This window comes from Cyprinodon tularosa, unplaced genomic scaffold (genome assembly GCF_016077235.1).
Source record: "Cyprinodon tularosa strain WSP-4 unplaced genomic scaffold, ASM1607723v1 ctg37, whole genome shotgun sequence".
Taxonomy (NCBI): domain Eukaryota; kingdom Metazoa; phylum Chordata; class Actinopteri; order Cyprinodontiformes; family Cyprinodontidae; genus Cyprinodon; species Cyprinodon tularosa.
In genome coordinates, this window is record NW_024039085.1 from 4,043,566 (window position 1) to 4,067,869 (window position 24,304).

The window sequence follows — 24,304 nt, forward strand, 5'->3', positions numbered from 1 at the left end:
GTTAAGGTCAGGAGAGTTTGCTGGCCAATTAAGAACAGGGATACCATGGTCCTTCAACCAGGTACTGGTAGCTTTGGCACTGTGTGCAGGTGCCAAGTCCTGTTGGAAAATGAAATCTGCATCTCCAAAAAGTTGGTCAGCTGCAGGAAGCATGAAGTGCTCTAAAACTTCCTGGTATGTGGCTGCGTTGACCCTGGACCTCAGAAAACACAATGGACCAACACCAGCAGATGACATGGCACCCCAAACCATCACTGACTGTGGAAACTTTGCACTGGACTTCAAGCAACGTGGATGAAGTGCCTCTCTTCTTTTCCTCCAGACTCTGGGACCTTGATTTCCAAAGGAAATGCAAAATTTACTTTCATCAGAGAACATGACTTTGGACCACTCACCAGCAGTCCAGTCCTGTTTCTCTTTAGCCCAGGCAAGACGCTTCTGACGCTGTCTGTGGTTCAAGAGTGGCTTGACACAAGGAATGCGACAGCAGAAACCCATGTCTTTCATACGTCTGTGTGTGGTGGTTCTTGAAGCACTCACTCCAGCTGCAGTCCACTCTTTGTGAATCTCCCCCACATTTTTGAATGGGTTTTGTTTCACAATCCTCTCCAGGGTGCGGTTATCTCTCTTGCTTGTACACTTTTTTCGACCACATCTTTTCCTTCCCTTCGCCTCTCTATTAATGTGCTTGGACACTGAGCTCTGTGAACAGCCAGCCTCTTTAGCGATGACCTTTTGTGTCTTGCCCTCCTTGTGCAAGGTGTCGATGGTCGTCTTTTGGACAACTGTCAAGTCAGCAGTCTTCCCCATGATTGTGTAGCCTATAGAACTAGACTGAAAGACCATTTAAAGGCTTTTGCAGGTGGTTTGAGTTAATTAGCTGATTAGAGTGTGGCACCAGGGGCCATCAATTTTGAACCTTTTCACAATATTCTAATTTTCTGATATGATGAATTTGAGATTTTCATTTGTTGTCATTTGTAATCATCAAAATTAAACAAAATAAACATCTGAAATATATGAGTTTGTATGTAATGTATAAATATAATATACAAGTTTCACTTTTTAAATGGAATTACTGAAATCAATCTACTTTTTCATGATATTCTAATTTTATGACCAGCACCTGTAAATATTGTTTTTTTGTTCATATGTCTTAAGGAGCTAATAGCTGTAAAACCATATAAAAAGAGGAGTGGATGCTGAACCATAGAGGAAAACTGAAGCTATCTCATCTGTTTAGTTTTATTATTTTTGTGGCTGATGCTCAAATCTCCATCACACAGTTTTTTCATTCGAATTTCAGAGAGGTTGAATATCTTTTAAGAAAGATGAGAGGAAGTCAATTTGTCTTGTATTTAATCACTTGGGCATCAACAAAAGGGGAAATGAGGTGGTGGCAGCATCATGATGCGACAGTGTTTTAAGCAGGGATGGGACAACTGGAGAAAGGGTTGGATTAGGGATGTTTATATGTTACATTCAGAATCGATGATTTTTGGCAATAAACCTTGAAAGGCATTAACCATCCAGCCTGGTTCACTTCGTCTTGGTATTTTGGAAAGACTTGAACAAGAATTGTACAGTTTTGAATCAAAGGACATCTTAACACAAATACACTCCGCACTTTTTAGATTAAATTGAAACCTATTACCCTTTTCCTTCCACTTTACAATTTTTGCTCAAGTTCTTGTTTGTCTATCACAATAAAGCATTAATAAAAACAGGAGAATGTTTGTTATTGGAGAAATATCTCCAATTACCAATAAAAAAGGCCATTATTATCCCATAATGGCCTTATGATGCCAGCAAAGACTGTAGATGTGTAGCCTTATGAAAACACACATTGTCAGGGGGGGTTCAAAAATATGGGTTTTTAGCTTTGATTGTTACTTTGATCCTTTTTACACCAAAAGAGCCCATCAGGCCCACAAGTCCCCGGCCAGTCAAGCTATGTAGAGCAGAGAAAAGGCATGTTTTCATCGTAAGATGGAAACTGATGGGCTTTCCTTTGTTCTCAGCCATTTTTCTTTGGATCAGTGCGAGTAAATGCACCACTTTCATTTCTCTTGTTACTGGAATTGATCAGGCAAGCTGGTAAGTCTTCTCAGGATATGATAAACAACAGAACAATTTAAAGGGTAAGAAATGGTGAAACTTTAGTCATATCTTAAAACTTTTAAAGTTAGAAAGAAAGCCATGTGAATGTGATCATATCTTATACAATCTAAGCCTCCTGCATCTCTCGCCCTTTGATAAATATTCTGATATCGGTCCCAACCAATACCAGCTTTGCAAAGCTCAATGTAGGCCCCTAGCCAGGTCAGATGTCTTAATGTCCCCACTTTGGTTATGATGGAGTCAACGTGCGTATGTTGACAGGGATGTCCTGCCTCTTCCTCTCCAGTTGAGGCCACCATTGGCATTTGTTTCAGCGGCAGCCTCAGCCGGGTCGTCTCTTTTGCGCAGCCTTGTAGTGAGCCGGATGATACACTGGTCCCAGTCCTCTGGTAGCAGCAGCATGAGGAAACCCAAGCAGATGATGAACACAGCAATGAGGCGCACCGTGTTGAATTTGATGTCACAGGTGTAGAGGTCAACCACTGCAAAACAAAACTAGGGTGTATTAATATTGGATCCTAAGAAAGTATTTACACCCCTTAAAAAACTTCAAAGGTATTAAGGAGGATTTTTCTTACAATTAAGTGTCCAGATTTATCTAAAAGTAATTAATTGATGGCTGGCATTCTTGCACTTATGGACCAGCCTCCCAAAAACTTGTTAAATCCATAAATTCTGGCCGTGGTGGGGCCTACATGTCGAAAGTGGTTTGTTTGTCAATCAGCATTTTGCATACATGCCCCCAGTACGTTATATATGTAGGCTCCAAGCGTAACTCGTGCCATGTTTGGCTAGCGGTCCCCCATAACGTTGAGGCACAAAGAAGTACTCCTATGTTTGTTTGCTGCTGCTCCTTTTTTTTTTGCTGTTTGTTCACTCTTTCGTGTAAACTGGAGCATCAATGGCCGAAAACAATCATGACAAACCTAACTGGAAAATTTAGCCTTTTTTTTAAAGGGGGTTGAAAAGAGGAGAGAAAGTAGGAGAGAAGTGTGTGTTTAGGAGATTCTTTTAAGAGATGGCGTGACCTGACGGAGGCAAAAGGGTCTGAAAACAGATGCTTTGGTCACTGAACTCTGTGCTGGACAGGTAAATTACCTGTAATTCTGTATTAAGTACAGAATTTCTGTAAATTATACCAACAGATTACAAATATAACTCACGCTGGTGTTATGCAAAGAAATACCTGCCTGCTGAGAATTGCTTTCCCTGCCGCAGGAGCGTGCATCGCCCCAAAGCTCTCGCACAATGATTATAAAACAGATTAAAATATGAAGGAAAATGGTACTTTTAAAGATATTTTTGATGTTTTCATAATTCTTCAGCATGGATGCCCAAAAATTGAGTTTTGATGGACAGATAAATTCGAATGAAGGTGATTTTAACTTGTATGGAGACACGTTTAAGTCAACGTGCTGTTAGTCAGTGTCCGATAAATATATTCTTTGCTTAGTGGATAGCATTTTTGCTTATGCTGTCAAAACCATTCTAAATCAAAATTACCGGCGGAGGCATTTCCTGCGTAGAGACCTTTTGCGAAGCAGGGGGCACTGACGTATGCACACGTTTCAGAAATACACAAGCAGCCGTTGGACATATCTTCCAGCACAGAATCCTCTTTCCTGCCTTTATTACCAGCCAAAATAAATCTCAGCAAATACAAAATTCTGTTTAAAAATTATGAGATCCTGCATTAATAAACATAGAAAAAAAACTTGGCCTAATTTGAAAAAGCAATTTCTTCTAAATAAACAAAGAAAATAATCAACAAAGAAAATGAAGCTTTTTAAAAAGGCCTAATCAAAGTCTAAACTTAAATCTGATGGATATGATGAGAATTTTCAAGCTGTAACACCAACAGTTTGTCGAATTCAGCAAATAAGAGTGGGTCAGACATCCCCAGTGATAAAAGACGAATTACCATTTACTGTTTGATGGCCAATGTCAGATTACAGACAGGATGGCACAGCCAGTCATTAGATAGAGGGGCTTTTACTTTATCATTTAGGACCCGGCTGATTTAAATTGTCAATTAGGACCCGGCTGATTTAAATTATCCTTTATCTCTTAATTATCTAAAAAACTTCCCAAATTTAATTTATTTTGATGATCTGAAACATTTAAAGTAACCAAAGAGGAAAAAAAAAACAGAAGAAATGTTCAGTTGCTTGAATATCTTTTTTTAAAACCATTATGAACGTGAGCATACAATACACACATTGGAAACTACATAACACGATCGTGTTAATTAATGCTGTCTTTTATTAAATTTTTAAATGGTAGATTTTTATGTTGTGTTAAAGGAAACCTATAAATCCCAAAATATAAGATTACTCCCCAATAATGTTTCCTCTAATTTTTAATGTGTCTTTAATTTGCACGCTGAGACGATACAGCTTTCAGAGCAAGTTACAAGGCTTATTAAAAGAATAACAGAATACAGAGAGACTTTCAATTAGTTTAATTTTAATTTAAGTAATTTGGTCCACTTAATAACAAAAAAACCTATTGTTCATGATGTGTAGTATGCTATATTTAAGAGTCATGCTTTGGCCAGATTGAGGGCTACACCCCACATCACCCCTTTCAAACATAACTTTTGGTTTCATTAAAAATTCCAATTTTGCACAATGAAATGTGTGCAGAAACTTGTGATACAGTATACATTACTGTAACTATTTAATTGCATTTTTTTTTTTAGCATTTCTACTAACATAACTTATATTAGAGTATAAGCATTTTACAATATATATAAGTGAATAAAGAATCGTAACACATGTAAGAAATCTGGCTTAAATTTGATCTATTTTTCATATCTGTCCTTCTGATCTCTCTTGTGGTTTTCCAAACATTCCACTTCAAGACGATATCTGGATGTTGCTTTGATATGATTCATTTAACCAAATCGTCTTTCACAATCAGTGCTGGATGTCTGACATGTAGCACAAATATCCACCAGTTGTGAGACCTCCTTTAGCTCCTCACATCTAAAAAATGCATCATTTAATTCCCAGAGATCCTAAAACGCCCCCATCATGTACTGTTCTCCCTGTTGCTCTCTGGGAAGAGGCTTTGCAGCATCCACTTTCAGACCAGCAGGTTCTGCAACAGCTTTCTCCACAACAACCAGACTGTTTGTCCCTGTTTAACACTAAACTGGACTCTGCATCACACAAAAATATTTAGCATTACCAATGTTGCTGCACTTGACACAACTCAACGTTCCACTGCATTTTGCAGCATATTCATTTTGCACTGCACTGAACGTTTTAATATTAATTCCCTCTTACACCATGACTTAAACTGGTTTCTTTTTCTCCTACATTGATACATTCTGATCATTGCTGCACTTTATATTCGTAACGTTTATCTTGCTCAAACTGCAACATCAGTACACGGTTGAAAGCCGTATGTAATAAAATTTCGTTTTGTATAAACTCTGTGTATACAACATGAAAAAGGAAGATTGTCCATGTCTAAGTCTCTAACATGACCACACCTGTATATTCAGTGCTGGAAGCAAGGTTATGACACTTACTTGCGTTCACAGGGACACTTAGGACAATGCCAATGGAAATTAATGTTGGGTAGGTTATTGCAATGCCAAAGTTCACTAGGATGTTAAAAGCTGTGGAGATAAAATATAACAAATATGTTACACATTTAGAATGTCAATGAGAACCCATAGTTTTGCAGCAAAAATTCCTGTCCCTGTTCATATACCGAAAAGCAAGGCTGCAACTCCACAGAGGTAGGCCCAGGGGATATCTGCAAGTGAGCCTATGTACTCCACATGAGTGAAATACAGGATAACTGGCACGAAGCTGATGAAGACAACGTTGGCACTTCCTACAATGCTCAGGAAGAGTGCAGCTTCTCCAAATTTGGCACTGCCCAGGACCATCTTGAAAAGCACCTGAAAATACAAGAGAGGAGAAATCAGGATGTCAGGGTTGGGTACCTACAATTTAGGAGAGGTGCAGCGGAGTGTTTGCGGAAGGTGTGGGGCCATATCTGCATTAACTGCGACACACACGCAGGTGACCATGTTTCTGAGCATAAACAAGCCTGATCTGCCATTGCTGCAAATCCTATTAAGGCTCGTGAAGATGGACCAGCTACAGAAGCGAGGAGCGCGAGAACAATGGGAGCCTTTTTTCCACGTGAATCCCCACTCTTTTTCGCCCTCATGTCCCTCCAAACTTGCCCCTTGCTTTTTTTGCCTGTAGGGTGTATCTAGACCCAACTCTAGTTCGTGATTGTCCCTCTTGCGTTGGGGCGTGGAATAACATAGCGCAGACCATGCTTCAGATGTTCAAATTGGGCATAAATAAAAAATATCTGTATCATCTATCTGTATAATTATTAATTTGTTGCAAATACTCAGTGAAGAAAATATTATTTGAAAACTACATATGGAGGGATGTTTCACCTTTTCTATTGGATAATCGCTCTAAATCAGCCTGTTTTAATCCTTATGCACCCTACAGCTTAGGTGTTCAACCTGAGATGCCATGTTAGAGCGATTACTGTACATGTATATTGTGTAGAAAGATCTTTGTTGATTTTGTTATATCTTTAGATTCCTTATTCTGTTGAAATAAACACTGAGGTAGTGTCTGTTAGATATTCTTTAAAGTCTTATGTTTTTTTTCTAAAAATTCCCACATAAACAAAGGTTTAGGGGCTTTTTAAATAGAAACGTGACCACAGTATCATGGATCCATACTTAACATTGGGCCTCTGTTTTACCACAAATTCATATACATGGATTACAATCTGATTTTTTGGAATTTTATTCATTTATTGTTAACAAAGAGTTAAAAAGAAATCTGCAACCTGATACCAAACCAAAAAGGACTCCATATATAAGCCAGATTGGAAACATAACAAAGCTTTTTCTTTTTTAATTTTTCCTCCTCTGGGACCCAAATATCACAAAATTATATTAGAATTGGGAATACTGTGGTATTTGATTGAATGAAAACAGATAGCTTACCTTGTAGAGTGCTGACATTGAAGCAGACGCCACGACCAGAGTAATGCCGATGACTGAGTGGCTGTGAAACCCATCAGCATAGGTCATCATGACGATGCCAGCTATGGCCAAGATAGCTGCTACTATCTGTGAAGAGAAAGAACAGCAGTTAGTGATAGATGGGCAACACCTTATCTTTGCTGAGTAAGAGTCTGTTACTGTTGTCTGTGGCATCACTATTGTAACTTTCATAAATCTCCATTTTTGTCTCTGAGAGAAGCAATCTAAGGCATATATAAAATTGGGTTTATAAAAGCTATAATTAATGTCTGAGTTGTTGCTTCTTTTCAGCAGGCAGCCCATTTTTGGATCCTATTTTCCTAAATCCTAACCGTCACGCTTCACAGATTCTCAGGTTTACTTTCCAAGAGCTTTTAAATGGCTGACATTGATTCCTTTTACGCTGCCATCGTGAACAAACCACACACACCGCCCTGATCCAGCAGTCCCCATATATTTCCTTCACTCCTCGCCTTTATGATTAAGATGCCTGCAAGATGACAGGAGATCATCTGTTTCATAACGCTTGCAGTCGTCCTGGATGTACCCCAATCAGCATCCCTCATTTCTGCCTGTGATGTTTTGTTTTCAGACTGAGACGGTACGACCAGAGGCGTCAGCGCTGCGCACGTGGTTGCATACCAGCTGAGTGGATTAGCTCTTGCATTAGGAGGGTGTCAGGAAGATAAATGAACTGTGTGTTTTTGCTTGGCCATAGCCCAGAGACACTTTTTTTTCCTTTTTGGCAGAATTGCTATTTCCGCACTGCAGGCTGCCTGTCAGTCACAGCAGCACGTTTCACTTTAGTGAATGCCACTTTGCCTGCAGGATCAGCAGCCATGAGAAAGGTTTCAGCACAAGTGACGTGTTAAGAGCTTATAGAGTTGAGACCTCATCCATACCGGTAAAAAACAGTTTTAGATTTGGTTATACGTGAGAGCAATGAGTGCAAGCAGATGGACTCCTTTGACCTTTGGTTAGAAAAGCAAACCACAGGATGTTTTAATAGGATTGTTTTATTTGACAACCCAAAGAAAGAAGAGGGAAGTTGTGAAGTGAAAGAAGATCAAAATCTCAAAACTGAGGCATCGGTGAGGATGCATGGTGCCACAGAAGCTTAGAAGCCATTAATTCTATGGGTTCAAACACCTGCTTGCTCTCTCACATTCCAAAAATACCCATCTGAGGTTGACTGGTCTCAGTAAGTTGACCTGAAGAGTGATGGTTAGTTATCCTGTGTGTTTCTGACGTTATCATTAGGGCGTGCCTCACCTACAGTAGTCACCACTGGAGATGGACACCAGTTGTTTAGAAGAAGTATTCATGTCTCAAAATTGGACAGAAATTCAATTAAACAGTCTTGGCACGACCTGTACTTGCTATTCAGATTCATTCTCCTTCCAATCTGACTGAGCTTTAACTGTTTTGCAAAGTAGAATTAAAAATGTGACGTTTTTGATTTTCAATATTGGTAGAGACATGCCCCAAAAATTAAACCTTTCCAAACTTCATTTATGAAGTAGTTAAAAGGACCATGTATCCTTTCCTTTAACCCTTCAAGTTATCCAGTATTTTTTTATTTTTCAATTACACAAGATCCTGACCGGATCAAATGTAAAGAAATGTATAGTCAATAGTGTAGAGAAATGGGATTGTTGGACTGTTTGACTAAAGCTTACTTTGCATCGATGAGCATCAATATGCACCAAAGATCCTTTTAGTGCTTAAAAAATCTTCAATATTTAATTTAATACAAAGAAACAAACAAGCATTAAATTTGAGTCTTTAAGAGGAATCCTCAGAGGATTCTCATAAAGGCCCAAGTTTTCTTTGGCTGATAACAGTATTTATATAATACTCTCTGTCTCTTCAGTAGAGTAGTCCCAACAGAGTAATGTCGGTCTCTTTCAGCCAAAGTTAGATGTTTAGTCATTCCTCAGAATGCAGAAACTCTTTCTTGAAACCATCTCTTCCTCAGTCTGACTCAGCTCTCACCCACATAGTGATTTTTGCATGTCTACATCACATCGCTGTTAGGAAAAACAGATTCTCCTATTTTCTCGAAAGCCTTTGTTTAATTCCTGAGAGGAAAGAGGATTCATAACATGCCGGATTGGAATATCATCGTCTGGAACATTGTATTCCTTCAAGGTTTGAGACCTGTACTTCGTCTAAAAGGGAAACATAAGTTATAAGCTTGCAGGAAAGACGTTTAATAAAAAGGCAATTTAAATTTCATAAAATGTTTCAGAAATATTATCATAACAAGCAAAGTCCTTGCATTTGGACAATCTCAAGAGCACAAACTGTGGAAGCAAAGATCATAAGTACAATCTAATGTGATTCGGAGATTTTTTCCTCATCTTTTGTGAGAACATAAGTGTTTGCATCCAGATATGCAAAACCTGTTAAAAGGTCAACTTTTGTTTTTTTGCTTTAAAAGTATATATAAACACTTTTTGGCAATACCCCAATCTGATAATATCAGCAATAATCAATTATCTGAATATATCAGCCTGTATCTAAAATCTTCGATATTAACATGCTAATAAAAACTCTTCGCTGTAAACCATATATATAAATAAATTGATCTGTTGTTCTTATACCTGCTTTTATTAACTATTGATTTCTGTTTGAGTATATCATTTAATCAAGACTTTGCTAACGTCTGCCTACAGAATGGTAATGGAAGTATGTATGAGTACTTTGGGTCAATATCGACAGTGGCGTTGGATGTTGGAGTTTGCCCTGAAATCGAAGGGTTGACGGTTCAAGCCCCGGCTCCGACTTTCAGTGTCGTTGAGTCCTTGGGCAAGACACTTCACCTGCAATGTCTACTGATGGTGGTCAGAGGTGTACGGCAGCCCCGCTTCTGTCAGTAAGCCCCAGGGCAGCTGTGGCTACAATGTAGCTTGCCACCATCAGTGTGTGAGTGTGCCCGTGAATGGGTGAATGAATGTAGTGTAAAGCGCTTTGGTCAAGCGCTTTGGTCAAGGTTCACCCATCTGGTCAAGTCTCCTGACTTGAAAAAAGGCGTTATATAAGTACATGCCATTTACCAATATCAGTATCAGTATACACTCAAATATGCAATATTAGGAATAAAAAAGTTGTATTGGGACACATTCCCATTATTTAACATAAATCCAAAAGTTATTAAAGAACATAAAAGTTTCTGAATGTTGAATCCTGAAATAAGAACACTGATATGTGGCTCTATTGTTGCCACCAAACAAATTCAAGAAGCTGCACTAACACCATAAGCAGCACCACAACACTAAAACATCACTAACACCTGTTTCACATACCACTTTAGAATAGCTCATCTTTCTCTTTTTTCTATAATAGATCCTTCTGCACTGCAGCAGACTTCCACACACTGCAGTCCCCACCATCAAGCAACAAAGTGAGGGGGTACAAGAGGCAGACTAACACCATTCTAACTGTTGCTGTCACTTTCTGATGTTTTTCATTACGAATCATGGCAGCGGGGAGTCGGATACAGTGAGGAAATGACATGTTGGTCTTTCTGTTTTTCTGTTTTTGCTGCAGACTGCAAGAGAACTGCAGAGGTAAACAAACCAGAGGTGTGCAGTGGAAAAGGAGAAGAGCATGCTTCAACCTTCAACCTTTCATTCTCCGCTTGTCTCTTCTGGTAATTGAAACACATGATTGAATTAGAGCCAATCATTGGTGATTGAAGATGCTGTCAAACGAACTCTGTTCTCTACTACTGCTGACCATGAACAGCAAGATAAACTGTATCCAACTTGTTTTATACAAATCATGAGAGGCACAAACAAAAGCCTATAGCTGCTGAAGGTCGTCCCCTTTATCTCATGGTCCCTTTACTCGTAATGGTAATAGAAAACAGTAAAGGCTAAACTCTCTTGCCACAAAGTCAATGCACAATTCTGTAAGTATTCACTCAATTACATATTTCTTGTTTTTCAGAAATGTTTCAGATAATTACCCTACAAATTACAGACATCAAAGTGATAAGCATGTTGTCAATATTTCACCAACTAAGTCTGGCCTTTTTGTTCTTCCTGAGTGTCACTACCCAATCCGTAACGGAAGAACGATCCATACCATCACCTCATTTGAACATGTGCAAGCAGATATTCATCCAGGTCACTAAATGTTACTAAAAGTGCTTATTTCCATCTTTAAATCACTAAAGTGTGCTAAATCACACACTCAAACATTTTTTTATGATTTTTTTTGAGACAATGTGATGCTTTTTGTATTTTCTCCATTAAACAGCTTGTCTGACATCATCATCGGACATGCTCAGAGTAGTCTGGCAAAATACGATTAAACCATGTTTATCTGCATTTTATTTGTTTCTTTCTTTAGATTACACACTATATACAATAATGTTAATACAAAAGGAAAAAGAAAAACTCAGAAAGACAAGATTAATGTTTAAATCAAAAGCTGAAAATGTTAGCTCCTGGAAGAAACATAGGATCCCATTTCCAGTACAGACGAGTGATAAAACAGAAAGGATTTGAATGCATTTACTATCTCTGGAAATACATTATTAACCTTTAACACATTATAGTTTAGTACACTTACTATTGTCTCTATGTCTTTTTTACAAAGTAAAATCGAGGGGCGACCCGAATGTGTATCTGGATGTGCAAATAAGCTAATGGAACGGATCGTGCTTCCGGGACGGATGGGGTAGTGAAACTGGGCAGCAGTGGATTTCATTTTAAAATGCCATTTTTGTCTCTTCATAACTGCTAAATGATTAATGCTGACCGTAACTATAACAGGTGAGTCTTGCAGTGCTTTAGCTGTTGTTTTATAGACTGACAGTTCCATGGATACTTTAATACAGTTTCAGGCTTTCTTCATTTGTATTAATGATCTCACTGTAGTTTTCTGGAATCCCAAAGCATTCGAAATGCCCCAGAAAAACTTTTAAGGCTGCAGATGTTGATGAATTAGTTTGGGACATGTTAATCTCTCCAATCTTTATCCTACATTGTCATCATCACAGTTCTACAAAGGTAAATCATCTCTTAATAATATAATTCAGACAGCAAACTAACCTTGGTCCAAATTAGAAATGTTAATCCATGACTTAACAAAAGGGCAATTATATTTTCGCACAAGGGGCTTGCTGGTTTAAATAGCAGATTTTTTTTTTCTCATTAATGAAAAACGGCCTCTGAAAACTGCTCTTTATATTTACAAATTGTATCTTTCATATTCAAATTGTTTAATTATCTGCATGCTTAAATGTTACAGATTAGAATTTAAAAAAGCAATGTATAATGAGCAACATATTTTCCCAACAGCTTTTAGCCTAAATGATGAAAATGTGATAAATAAAAGTAAAGAATCTGGAAAATTGCTTGATGTGATGAAAGTCCTCGAATAGATTTATTTTGGAGAAACATCTTTGTCTATGTTAATCATAAATTAAATAAATCAACTTCTTTTTCTATTTTTGTCTACACAGATAATGGCTTTGTCAAAATTGTGTATCACGAGGAACCATTACTATGCAAGATAAAGACAAGAAACCACTGAATTAAAAGATAAGAATCACCCGATTCAGTAGATTCCAAAAGACGAGGGATTTACACATAACCTCCTGGATGCTGTTCTAAAAGTAGTTCAGGCATTTTGGGGGATTTTGTGTATTACGGTACTCCTTACATGAAAAGGAGACACTTTCAGTATATTAATATAAAAATTTAAAACCTTTGCAGCTTCCTTCTTTTCCAGTTATCCACAGACACAATTGTGTTTTTTCAATAAAGAAGCACAGATTTGATGTTTCGAATACTCACCCTGACCCCCATAAAGCGGTCTCTGAGTACAATCCAAGATAGCAGAAAGACAAAGGCCTTGTTACAGCAGAAAAGTGCAGAAACATCTGTGGTGTTAATCTTCCTGAGGGCCTGCAGGTACAGGTAGTTGGTGAGGATCCACAGCAGGCCAAATGGAGCTACCTTGGTGAAGAACACTTTGGGGGTCAGTCCCTCATCCCCAAAAAACCTGCAGCACTCCCTGTGTAGAAATGCAATGAAGGACACTGTATTAGTGCAGCGGAAGTTATGTCATATCAGACTAAAAAGATTAAGTGCATGAATTTACTAAAACTGGGGTCTTCAACGTTTTCCAGGCCAAGGACCCCCAAACTGATGGCAAGATGGAGCGGGGACCCCCTAATTATATATATTGCATGAAATTGTGTTATATCAAACTGGTCCTATAGTCACTCTATTACATATAGAGTAATGTAACGAAAGTAATTTCACCCTGGGATTATTAAATTGAATATCTAAATCCTCGTTGATGGGACAGTTGTGAATGAAACGGTGCCCAGCTTCAAAGAGCTCCTGTGTTTCTCTGAATGTGTGCATTGATGACTGAAAGACATCTTCTGCCTTCATTTATCTGTTTACTACAGTGTGTTGAATTCATGTGTATTTAAAAACATTTCAATTAGTGGAACAAATTGCAGGGGAGAATATAAAAAAAAAAGTCTAATCAACCATAACTTTTGCGACCCCCATGCAGTACCTCTATGGACCCACTAGGAGTCGCGGACCCCCTGTTGAAGACTTAAATAAATGAACGGGATTCCAAGAAGAAAACCTAAATATTTAGCCCATACAACCAGAGCTGCAATGTACAGATTCAGATCAGTTGGTCCTATATGTTCCAGATCCAAACCACAAAACCAGATAAAATGTGCCAAAATAGTTCCAGAATGAGAGCAGCCTTCTTTAACTCACTATAAAGTGGTTTAAAGGTGAGTGTCATACTATTCTGACACATACAATACTTAGGAATTAGAATAGCCCAGTCAAGGTCCAGTTACAAATCCAACTGATAATCTTTGACTAGACTGATGTTTACAGATGCTCTCTGTTCAATCTGAAGAAGCTTGAGTATCGTTGAGTATCGTTGCAAAGACAAACTGAAAGAAATTCAGTCTCTAGATTTGCAAAGCTGGTAGAGACAATCCCAAACAGAATTCCAGTTTATACTTTGAGCAAAATCCAAAATGCTCATCACTCCTATTACATTTCTATTGTACAGTTTGAAAAACATGTTAGGTCACAATTATGGATTTTTTTGTTGATCTGAAGATAGAATGTGAGAAACTTATAAAAAATGTGGGTATCATGGATACTTTGGAAGACACCGCCAGTTTTTTTACGTTAGTAGTTATACAACATAATAACTACACAAGGACTTGGCATAGCCTATCAAATAGCATAAAGTAAAAGTAAAGTTGATTAGAGAACAAAATGTCTTATTTCATTAGCACTTCATGTTTAAATGCTGAAATCATTTTGTGGATAAAAAGTTTAGAAGAGCTGGCTGGAAATGTTTTTTAATTGGCTCTATGCACAACTCCACTACTTCCAGAACTTAAGGCAGCTCTTTTGTTTCCTTTCATTAATGGATGAACTGATTTATCCAGGTGTGCCTGGCCATGGTTACTGAGGCCAGGCACACCTGGATAAATCAGCTCATCCAGTAGAAAGAGACAGAAAACAAAAGACCTGCATTAAGTTATGGAAGTAGTGGAGTTGGGCATAGAGCCCACAAAAGCTGATTGGATAGATTTTATTGGCCTGAGTGAGTGAAGCCAGGTGTCTACCATCCACCCTTTGACTCTATGGCTACGTTCACACTGCAGGCCTTGATGCTCGATTTTGATTTTTTTGTAAAATCCGTTCACATTTCCAAATATATGCAACTTGTATATGATCTCCTGTGTGAACTGTAGTCTTACAACGCAAGTGTCCCGCATGCACAGTAGAGAACACAATGACATCACAGGCCAGCGTGCTCTGTGTTTACGGAAATAGACATGGATGGTAGTGCCGGAGTGCATCTAGTGATCTTTCCCAACCATAAAAACACAATCTTTTCTAGATGGTTAAGCATAAATACTGCCCTCCGCATCATTGTCTGCCATGGTTGGTGTCTTTCTTCATAGCAAGACCCAGAATAGTGACCTTTGTCGGATATTAATGGCATTAAGGTCAGATGAATACGACCTGGCCGTTCAGTCACATTTCGCATTTGAAAAGATCACATTCGTATCGGATTCAGGACCACATAGCCAAGTGGCCTGGGTCACATTGGAAAAAATCGGATCTGTGTTGTTCAGACTGCCATGAATAGATCAGATCCAGGTCGCATATGGGCCAAAAAATCGGATTATGGTCACTTCAGGCAGCAGTGTGAACGTAGCCTAAGATCTGTTTTTTAAAATGTCATACTGTTCACTTACCATACTAATAATCTTTGCCTGAGGAAAAGGTTGTTTTTAACTTTACAAAAAGCTCTGGTGGGAGTTTGTGTCTCATAGTTATGTCTCATTAGGTGGCAAGTTTCATATTTTAAGATTTATGGAAACCAATTTAAAGCAGGTTATATTTGTTTTGTTTTTTTATAAACAAAAAATGGCACAGATGACAAAGCTCAGTGGAAAAAGCTTGCTTATGTCAGTTTAATTGAAAAAAAAAAACAGGAAGACATGATTTCAATAAGTATATTTCCAAGAAGAAATCCTTTAGCAACAATAATTAACTTTAGGTTTTTGCTTTTTTTTTCTCAGAGTGCTGTACACAAAGAGGTAATACCAGATAAGATGAACTAAATCAGAAAATGAGGACAATAAAGGAGAAAACACCTGCGGCCTCTAAGCTTCCTGCAATCCCTCACTTTTTACAATATCTGGGTTTTCTTCCTAAGATGCCTTAAATTTCACTGTAAACCTTTCAGTTCACACAACACTTTAGAGTGTTAAACTAAGATTTGTCTATATCACTTTTCATAATGAAACAGATGGAAAGTTTGTGTGATGGAAGTATTGAAGAAAAAAGGTCATAGCAACATACTTGTTAATAACCCCGTGGTACACAACAATTCTTACTTTCTTTAAAAAATACAATTTTATCTTATCATTCAAACTGATCAACATATTGTGGAAGTGATGAGTCAGACTTCCCTGCCTAGCTTTCCAATGGACAAGTCTGACTTTGGCAGCTGCCAGGGGAAATGAACTTCTAAGACTGCATTATGTCAAATCTACAGTTTGGTGTGGAGGGGATTCTGGCGAAAAGCTGTTTTCTGAGTTTGCACCTTAGTAAACATGGTTTTTGATGTTTTTAAAAGGCATAGTAGTGGCTGCAATGCTTAAATGCTCCCGTGTATTAAAATAACTTGGACTATTTCATAAATAAGGACTGTATTCAAAAGCACAAAGTAGGGCCCTTAGAGACACAGCTGAACTAGTTTGTGTCATGATTCTGCACTTTTTGGTTCTGTTTAAGTTTTCTTTTTGAGTTTTCAGTTACACTTTTATTCATGTTTTTCTGTTTTCTACTTTATTGGTTTAATTTCCATCTTGTGTTATTCTAATTTTTGGTTGTATTTGAGTTCTTATGTATTTCTTGTTTGCCCTCTGTTGCCCTCTTGTGTCAATGTCCTCTCCTAGCTCCCTTCTAGATTCTTCTGTCCACACCTGCTCCTAATCTGCTGATCAGTCTCGTCTTTGTTCAGTCTCCCATTTATACGCCTCCTCTTCAGTTACTGTTTGCTGGTTCCTTGTTTTTTCTTTACCCCTCATGTGTCTTTTCCCTGACGTCTCCTGGATTTTGGCTTTCTGTATTTTGATTGTGGACTTTTGCTTCTCTTGCCCTTTGGATCATTATTTAATCAGCAAAACTCATATCTGCCTTCTTCCGTCTCTGCATTTGGGTCCTCCAAAACCTCCACTCAACCTGACAGTTTGGAGTGGACTAGGGTGAGAGAACAGAATTATCAACCCAAAACAAAATCTTCAGGATGAATGATAGTATCTGTGAGCTGGGCCTTACTGTCCAACATTAATGTGTGACCAAACAAATACACCTTCTGACGGTATGGTCAAATATTCCTATACATGGTTTATAGGAATAATAAAAACAATCCACGGGACTTGGTTTCCAAGGTTTGAAGTCATTTCGCTTCAGGAAGCTTTCTCAATTCAAATGTTAATTGAGAAAGCTTCCTGGAGGGGAAGCGAAACATCTTCAAACCTTGGAAACCAAGTCCAGTGGATTGTTTTTAAACTTTTACGGAATGACTATGACCTGGATGACTGAGAATCTTCATCAGCATATTCCTAAAAGTATTTGCTCACCCATCAAAATCATTGGAATCAGCTGTTCCAATCACTTCCATGTCCACAGGTGTATAAAATTAAGCACTTAGGTACATGTATGCAGACTGTTGTTAGAAGTATCTGTGATAGAATGGGTTACTCTGAGAAGCTCAGGCAATTCCACTGTGGAACTTGGATCATAACGGATCCATTTAGGAAATGTCCTCATTTTAAATATTCCACAGCCAAATGTCAGCTGTATCACAAGAAAATGGAAGTGTTTAGGAATGACTGCAGCCCCATGTTACCGGGCAGAGCAGGGTCAGCAGATGCTGAAGCGTATAGTGTGAAAAGGTCGGCAACTTTCTGCAGAGTCAGTGGCTACACACTTCAAAACTTACGTGGCCTTTAGATTAGCTCACGAACAGAGAGATTCATGGAATAGGTTTCCATGGTCCAGCAACTGCATCCAAGCCATCCATCACCGGCTGCAATGCAAGGTGTCGGATGCAGTGGTGTGAAGCGCACCGCCAATGAATTCCAGAGCAGATGAGACAAGTTATCTGGAGTTTGCAATTGGCCCCTTAATTCCAGTGAAAGCAATTCTAAATGTTTCATTACACCAAGACATTTTTGACAATACCATTCTCCCAATTGAGTGAGAACAGTTAGGAGCTGGCTCCTTCCTCTTCCAATATGACTGTGCATCAGGGCACAAGCAAGGTCCATAAAGAACCGAAGTTGACTGTCCTGCACAGGCCTAACACTTTTGGGAGGAATTACAGCAGAGACTGAGAGCCAGGCCATGTCATTCAACATCTGCAGGAATAGTCAAACATTCCCTGAAACACACTCATTAACCTTGTGGACAGCCTCCCAAAAAGAGAAGAAGATACAGTATTCTAGGGGGAGTGTTGGCCTAGTGTGTTAGAGCAGTGTGCCTGTGCTCTAAGAAGGTTACAAGTACCCGGTTTGAATCCCACTGCCTCCACTCTCTGGGTTCCTGAGCTACACCCTCAATTGCTCCCAATTGCACAAGGGCAGCCCACTGCTCCCCACAGGGATGGGTTAAATGCAGAGGTACAGTTCTCTAATGTGAGATCAATAAAGTTCAATTATTATTATTAGCTGTAAAGGGTGGACCAACGTCATATTGAGGCGCTATGGATTAGGAATGGGATGTCCCTTAAGCACAGAGTTAAAATTTGGATATTATTGTCGATATAGTTTACACTCCAAAGCAGTGTGGACAGACCTCCCACAGAAGTCAAAGCTGTTATAGATTCAAAGGGTGGACTGATAGAACACTTTGTGGATTAGGAATGAGGGGTCTCTCATGATTAATGTTAGTCCGTTTTTTACTCGTAAGTGGTACACTATTTGTGACAAGATTAAAACCTTAATAAAGGAATACTAAAAACTAATCAAAATACGGTATGTTGATTTTATCTTGAGAACTTCTGATATTTTATTATGATATTTTTCCAAAACTGATCCTTAGACAGGAAAGAACAGAATATGGTTAGAATTATTATAATTACCCTCCATCTTGAATCTTCAATATTAATCTTCTGTAATAATCAACACTGTGAAACTTTTGACCAAAGTATTAGCTTGATTTAAGATATATTAGGGCAAAGCAAGTTTATTTGATACATTTCAATATTAAGACAATTCAAAGTTCTGCACACAATAGGAATAAAAACACACAGAAAAGTACTTTCCAAGATACTAAAACACAAATAAATATACATATGTTTCCAATACTGCTGGTTCAGTACTGGTACTAGTTTTTACTGCCGTGTTCAGAAATAGGTACAATCAGAGCTGAGTAGATCTACTTTGCAGATTTCTATAATTTTTTTCCTGCATTGTTTCTATAGTCTATTTTCCAGAAAGGCTATGCATACACATACTATGCTTTCATTTCCTGAAGTTGCTCTAGGGGTTCAAACATCACTCAGTTTAAATTTTGATTTAAAACAAGGGTAAAACAAAACCCTTTTTGACATGAAGTTTATCTATTTGTCTAGAGATGACAAATCTCCCAACCTTAATCTCTGCCTGGGCGTCTGCCTCTCCGGACTCTTGCACAAATGGCCGATGTAGTAGACCGGAAAGAAGAGGCAGTTCCAAGTGGTGGCGAACCACGTGAGCGTGAAGGGGGCATCAAAATGCTTAAAGGTCAGCTTGGCCAGCTGGGTGGAGCCCGCCCAGGACGAGCACACGCACATCACCATCGCGACCCCCCACAGGGCCTTCCGCACCTGCAAGGCTGTTACTCTGATGCAACAGTGTAGCCTTCGCCTGCTGGGGCCAGACTCTGTCCCAGCTGCAGTGATTGACTGAGCATCTGTGGAGCCCACCACATTCTCTCTGGTCCGGTCTTCTCCTGTGGATGGACAAACATAGGAGGTAAGGAACGTGTTAGTCCCTAGACTAAAAGAAAGGATATATATATGGAAAAGACTGGGGAATGACTCCAATCTAAACTTAGAAAAGAGTTCACACTATAAAATATGCTGGGTTACATTATCTACCCAAACACTGGGTTATGACATTCTTCGCCCATTATGAGTTATATTTAGGGTAGTAGGGTTATTTTTATGGGACCTGGGTTATTTTTTTGTGTGTGAAATCCATGCTATGGGTCAATATGTTTTTCCAAATTCATCAAACCAACATGCATCGGTTGACCCAGCACCTGGTTGTTTGTGCTTTAATCTCATCACCTGGAAAGACAAGCTCCACCTGGGAACACACCACGCCCATGACTGTGCCAAGCTGCATGCCCTATGCACCATCAGCTCACACAGTTGGAGCATCTGACTGACCATTTTCATAGCAAGTCATACAGACAGGTTCAAAGGCAGGTCCAGGAAGAGAGAGGTAGCTACATGCATCTTAAGCATCTGTCACCACTGCTGCACAGCCTTTGGACCATGACACACTGCCTCCTGCCATCAATGTTTCCTTCAAGGCATTCTTTTATCTTACACATTAAATACAAGCAGCAGTGTGAACGTTTGTGGGGATTTCTGACGAGAGCAGTCTATGAAATGCCAGGAGAGGAGTATGATCAGGTAAAGTTTTTTCAAATTAGAATACTTGCCTTCAGTGGAGCTAAGGGCCAAAGGAAAAGCTTTTTGTACCAGTTTGACATTTGGCTTGTTGCTGCTCTCACTTGTTATACACATTTGTGCATTGTTTTAATAATGCTGTTTGAAATTGTTCCATAATTAACTAATATCTTCCTTTTTGTAATGTGGGTGCCTCGTTAGTTTGCAGTATCATGTTTATTGGTTTATTGCATGGTATATGACCAGATTTAGCATGTATTTTGTCATAGATATAGGTAGTCTATTGCAATTTGACTGTACTGTAATGTGTTAGAGTCAATATGAGGGATTTAAAATTATTATTAAACAACTAAATGTTGCTGGTGAAACAATAAAATGAAAAAGACAATGAATGAGCGGGGGGTGGTATAGTTTTAGGTTCTGTAGGCCTGGCTTGGTTGGAGCCAGTTTAAAGTTCCGCAGTTCTCCTAGTACCACGTCTTGTCTCTGTTCCTTTCCTGTCTGTTCCTGTAGGATCGAAACCCCTGACCGGGCTGCAGACTCCTGGATCCCGGAATCATGCGGTTCTGAACTGTTTCCCTGACCTGGCTCGGACTCCTGTCTGCTCATTGGGGCTGCTGCATAAGGGACACTCTGGGCGGCTCAGTGCCACATCTCATTTGGTAGTCCATCGACTGGATCCTGCCTCACCCGAGAAGATGGACTGAACTGTTAAAACTGGTGACTCACACAAATAATCATCTTCTGTTAGATTATTGTGGTCATTTACCTGTGTTTCTCCCACAACCAGACTGCCAGTGATGGGTGTCGCCCCAATTCCCCCCTGCAGCCGCTGCATGTCCGCAGATTCACAGCAGCCCATGTTCTGTTCTGTTTCTGTTCAGTTCTGTTTTGTTTACTCACTAAAGGTTTTTAAACCTCCCACTGTCTGTCTCGCCTGTATACTGGGTCCATTGCCCCTTTTCATGACAAAAATTGCTATTAATTTCACCCAGCGTTTGGGTAGGGTCTATTAACAAATATGTGTGGTTGAATTTATCCAAATTAGCAGTTAATTCATCCATAATTTGGGTAGAATATTATAACCCATTTCTTGGGTTATAAAAGACCAAACCATCTTAGTGGGTCAGTTTGGGTTATTTCTGACCCACTTCTTTTTCACATTCTTTCATAACAAACCCCTTCTTAATATTTTATTAATTATTTTTTGTGACAAAAAAGACAAACTAGAGACTATTAGTGATATAAAAATTAAAAAGTAAGAAAAAAAGTCTGAAAACTGGGGAGGTGATTTTTCCTTGAGTGAAAACTTTGTAGAACCCCCTTGTTGTTACCACAGCCGCAAGAATTTTCAGTTTTCTTCAGCTGAATATTCCCACTCTTTTCCAATCTATTCAAAGATTTCCTTCTATTTATTTCATCTCTACATCAAAACTGATCGGCTTTCCTTTCCATGCTAAAGAAGCATCCCTGCAGCATTATGCCGGCCCCACTACATTTCCCTGACAATGGTGTGTTCAGGGGGAAAAAAAACAATCTGTCTGCTTTGCATCTAGATGAAAAAGCTTAATTTTCTTTCCATCTAAATAAAATAAATGATGAACAGATTTTAATGACATTTTTACCAAAGGTGCAGCTCAGTCCAAGGAAATATCAGCAATATTTTTGAAAGATTACCTACCATTAAATACAGGTATTAACCTAAGGTGGAAGTTACAATATCTCAGGAGAAATTAGCTACTTAGCAGTGGCCTCTGCTCTGAGTGCTTTTCTAGTGATAAATTGAATTTTGGGTTGTCTGAATCAATCAAGATACAAAATGGCCCTGCAACAGACTGCCAACCTATTTAAGCTGTACCCCACCTTACGCCAACAGACTGCTGAAGATAGGCACTTGCCTCACTACAACCCTTATGTAATAAATGAGAGAAGATGGATGGATGATATAAAATAAATGAACATTGAGACCTTCCACCTTTATTTGCCACCAAAAAAGAAAACCCTTCATCCCGTTCCTTTGACTTCACAACTATGCAGTACCGTATGTTGATGGTTTACATGATATTCCAATAAAACACCTTTAGTTTGTAGATAAAACCTTATTAAATGAAAAAAGGTGAGACTTTTACAAGAAACGGCATCGACAGACTTTTAGTAAGGCTAATAACTTTAGCAACTAAGCCAAAAGAAAATACTGAAATTGTAAGTTTCCTGCTCCACAATTTAGATGAGAATAACTACTGCTGTGCTTCACATGAACTTGAAGGAAATCAATCAGATGTCTGAGTTAAAAATATAAGAATCAGCCTGAAAGGCAGCAGCCAAACAGAGGACGAAAAAGGACAGATCTGATATCTAATCCAAGATCATCTCCTCTCCTATAGAAGGGCTGCTGGTGGCATGTATATTCATAGAAACCAACAAAAACACTCACACAGCGCCTCCTCACTTTTCTATTTTCCCTGTTAAAAACTTAACAGCCTCTATATGTCTTCAGTAAATCCTGGTTTCTATAATCCCAAATACACACACTGTGGTAGCTGCATCACTTATCTGCTTACCAAGGTTATTATGCTGTCCTCAGCCCTTGAACTAGCTTACAGGTTTTCCACTTTTAAATTCAACTATAGATAAAAATGAGTTTTTTTTTTCATGTAAAAAATTAAGCAAACAAATTAATGAAATTAATAATATAAAATTGAGGACAGCCTAAGTCAGGCTATGTATCTTTTTACCATATTGGTGCAAATGATGAATTACTATATATCTTAACCATCAATGGGAATGTAAATAAAAAATACTGAAGAGAATGCTAAAACTTTTGGTGAGGAATCTTTGAGTATATATTACTTGATAATGTTTTATGACTGTGAATCAACTGCATTTCACCAGTAACAGGAAAAAAAGGCATTTGTTTTGTTTCATAGCAGCTTTTTAATACGATCCATTAATCTGCTGTGGCATCCTTCCAAAAAGTTAAAAGGCAGTATGTCCCTGATATGGTTTAATATATGATGGGATGCCACAGGAGACTATTAGCTGATTCATCTCTACTGAATGCACCTGACTGAAATACTGAGAAGTTAAACTATCTTCAGTGAGATAAAAGTGATTCTAATTTACATCAGAGCAATGCTAAAAAAGTGTCTATTATGCACAATGAAGAGATAATTTACCTTCATTACTTAATCAAGCAGCGGCCTCATTGAAAGTATTTTCATTCAAAACTGGGCGCCCTCTGTATGAACATTATTCAAGACTGTGTCTTTAAAATAATTATACATATGATGCCTGTGGCACAAGATCAACAATCTCTAATGTTGATCTACTCAACATACACAACCTATAGGTGACCTGTGAAGCTAAGCTGAATAAAATATCTCATTATTAAGACTGAACTTCAAAACAATAGTGACTCAGGTCTTTTCTGTTTGTTTTGTTATTTGTTTTCTTTAGCTACAAACCATTTCATCCATTATGGCAGATAAAGCGACTGATTCTCCCTGAAAGGGCTGTGTTTGACCTTGCCAGTTAATTTCATCACAAATTCACTCCCCCTATAAACTCTAATGCTATTTTTCTGGCTCATATGGCCTACAAAATGAATTCAAATACAATTTGGAATTTATTAGACTTCTTGCTACCAATAAACATAAAATGTATTGTAATTATTCTGTACTGTTTCAGTATTCCTATCATATCTTTGCAAAATAACCATGCAAGAACAAAGAGCCATTTTGCAACAATGATAAATGATTAAATGATTCAGTCTGCATTTACTATGAAATGATTAACAAAGAAGCCCCCTCAGCAGTGGGAAAATAAAAGGATGAGAGTTAATTGTCCTGATCCTGAAGGTCATTTCATGTCCGTGCCACCCGGTTTTTGTCTTTTCTGGGAACCATTCCCACATCCTGCTGCTCCGATCACTTC

At 38.5% G+C, this 24,304-nt stretch overlaps 1 protein-coding gene across 4 annotated transcripts in view; it reads right to left on the minus strand.

Annotated features, from left to right (window-relative positions):
• Window positions 1–1,746: 1,746 nt before the first annotated feature.
• The window catches only part of slc35f3b (solute carrier family 35 member F3b), an 85,247-nt gene continuing 62,689 nt past the window's right edge, over window positions 1,747–24,304 (minus strand). For all 4 annotated transcript variants that reach the window (XM_038296251.1, XM_038296250.1, XM_038296249.1 and 1 more), the window contains 6 exons: window positions 19,344–19,683; window positions 12,970–13,189; window positions 7,121–7,246; window positions 5,845–6,037; window positions 5,660–5,749; window positions 1,747–2,603 (listed from right to left, as the gene is read on the minus strand). In XM_038296251.1, the coding sequence (XP_038152179.1) occupies window positions 2,362–2,603; window positions 5,660–5,749; window positions 5,845–6,037; window positions 7,121–7,246; window positions 12,970–13,189; window positions 19,344–19,683 (1,211 nt within the window). In that variant the 3' untranslated portion in view covers window positions 1,747–2,361. The remainder of the gene's footprint in view (window positions 2,604–5,659; window positions 5,750–5,844; window positions 6,038–7,120; window positions 7,247–12,969; window positions 13,190–19,343; window positions 19,684–24,304) is intronic.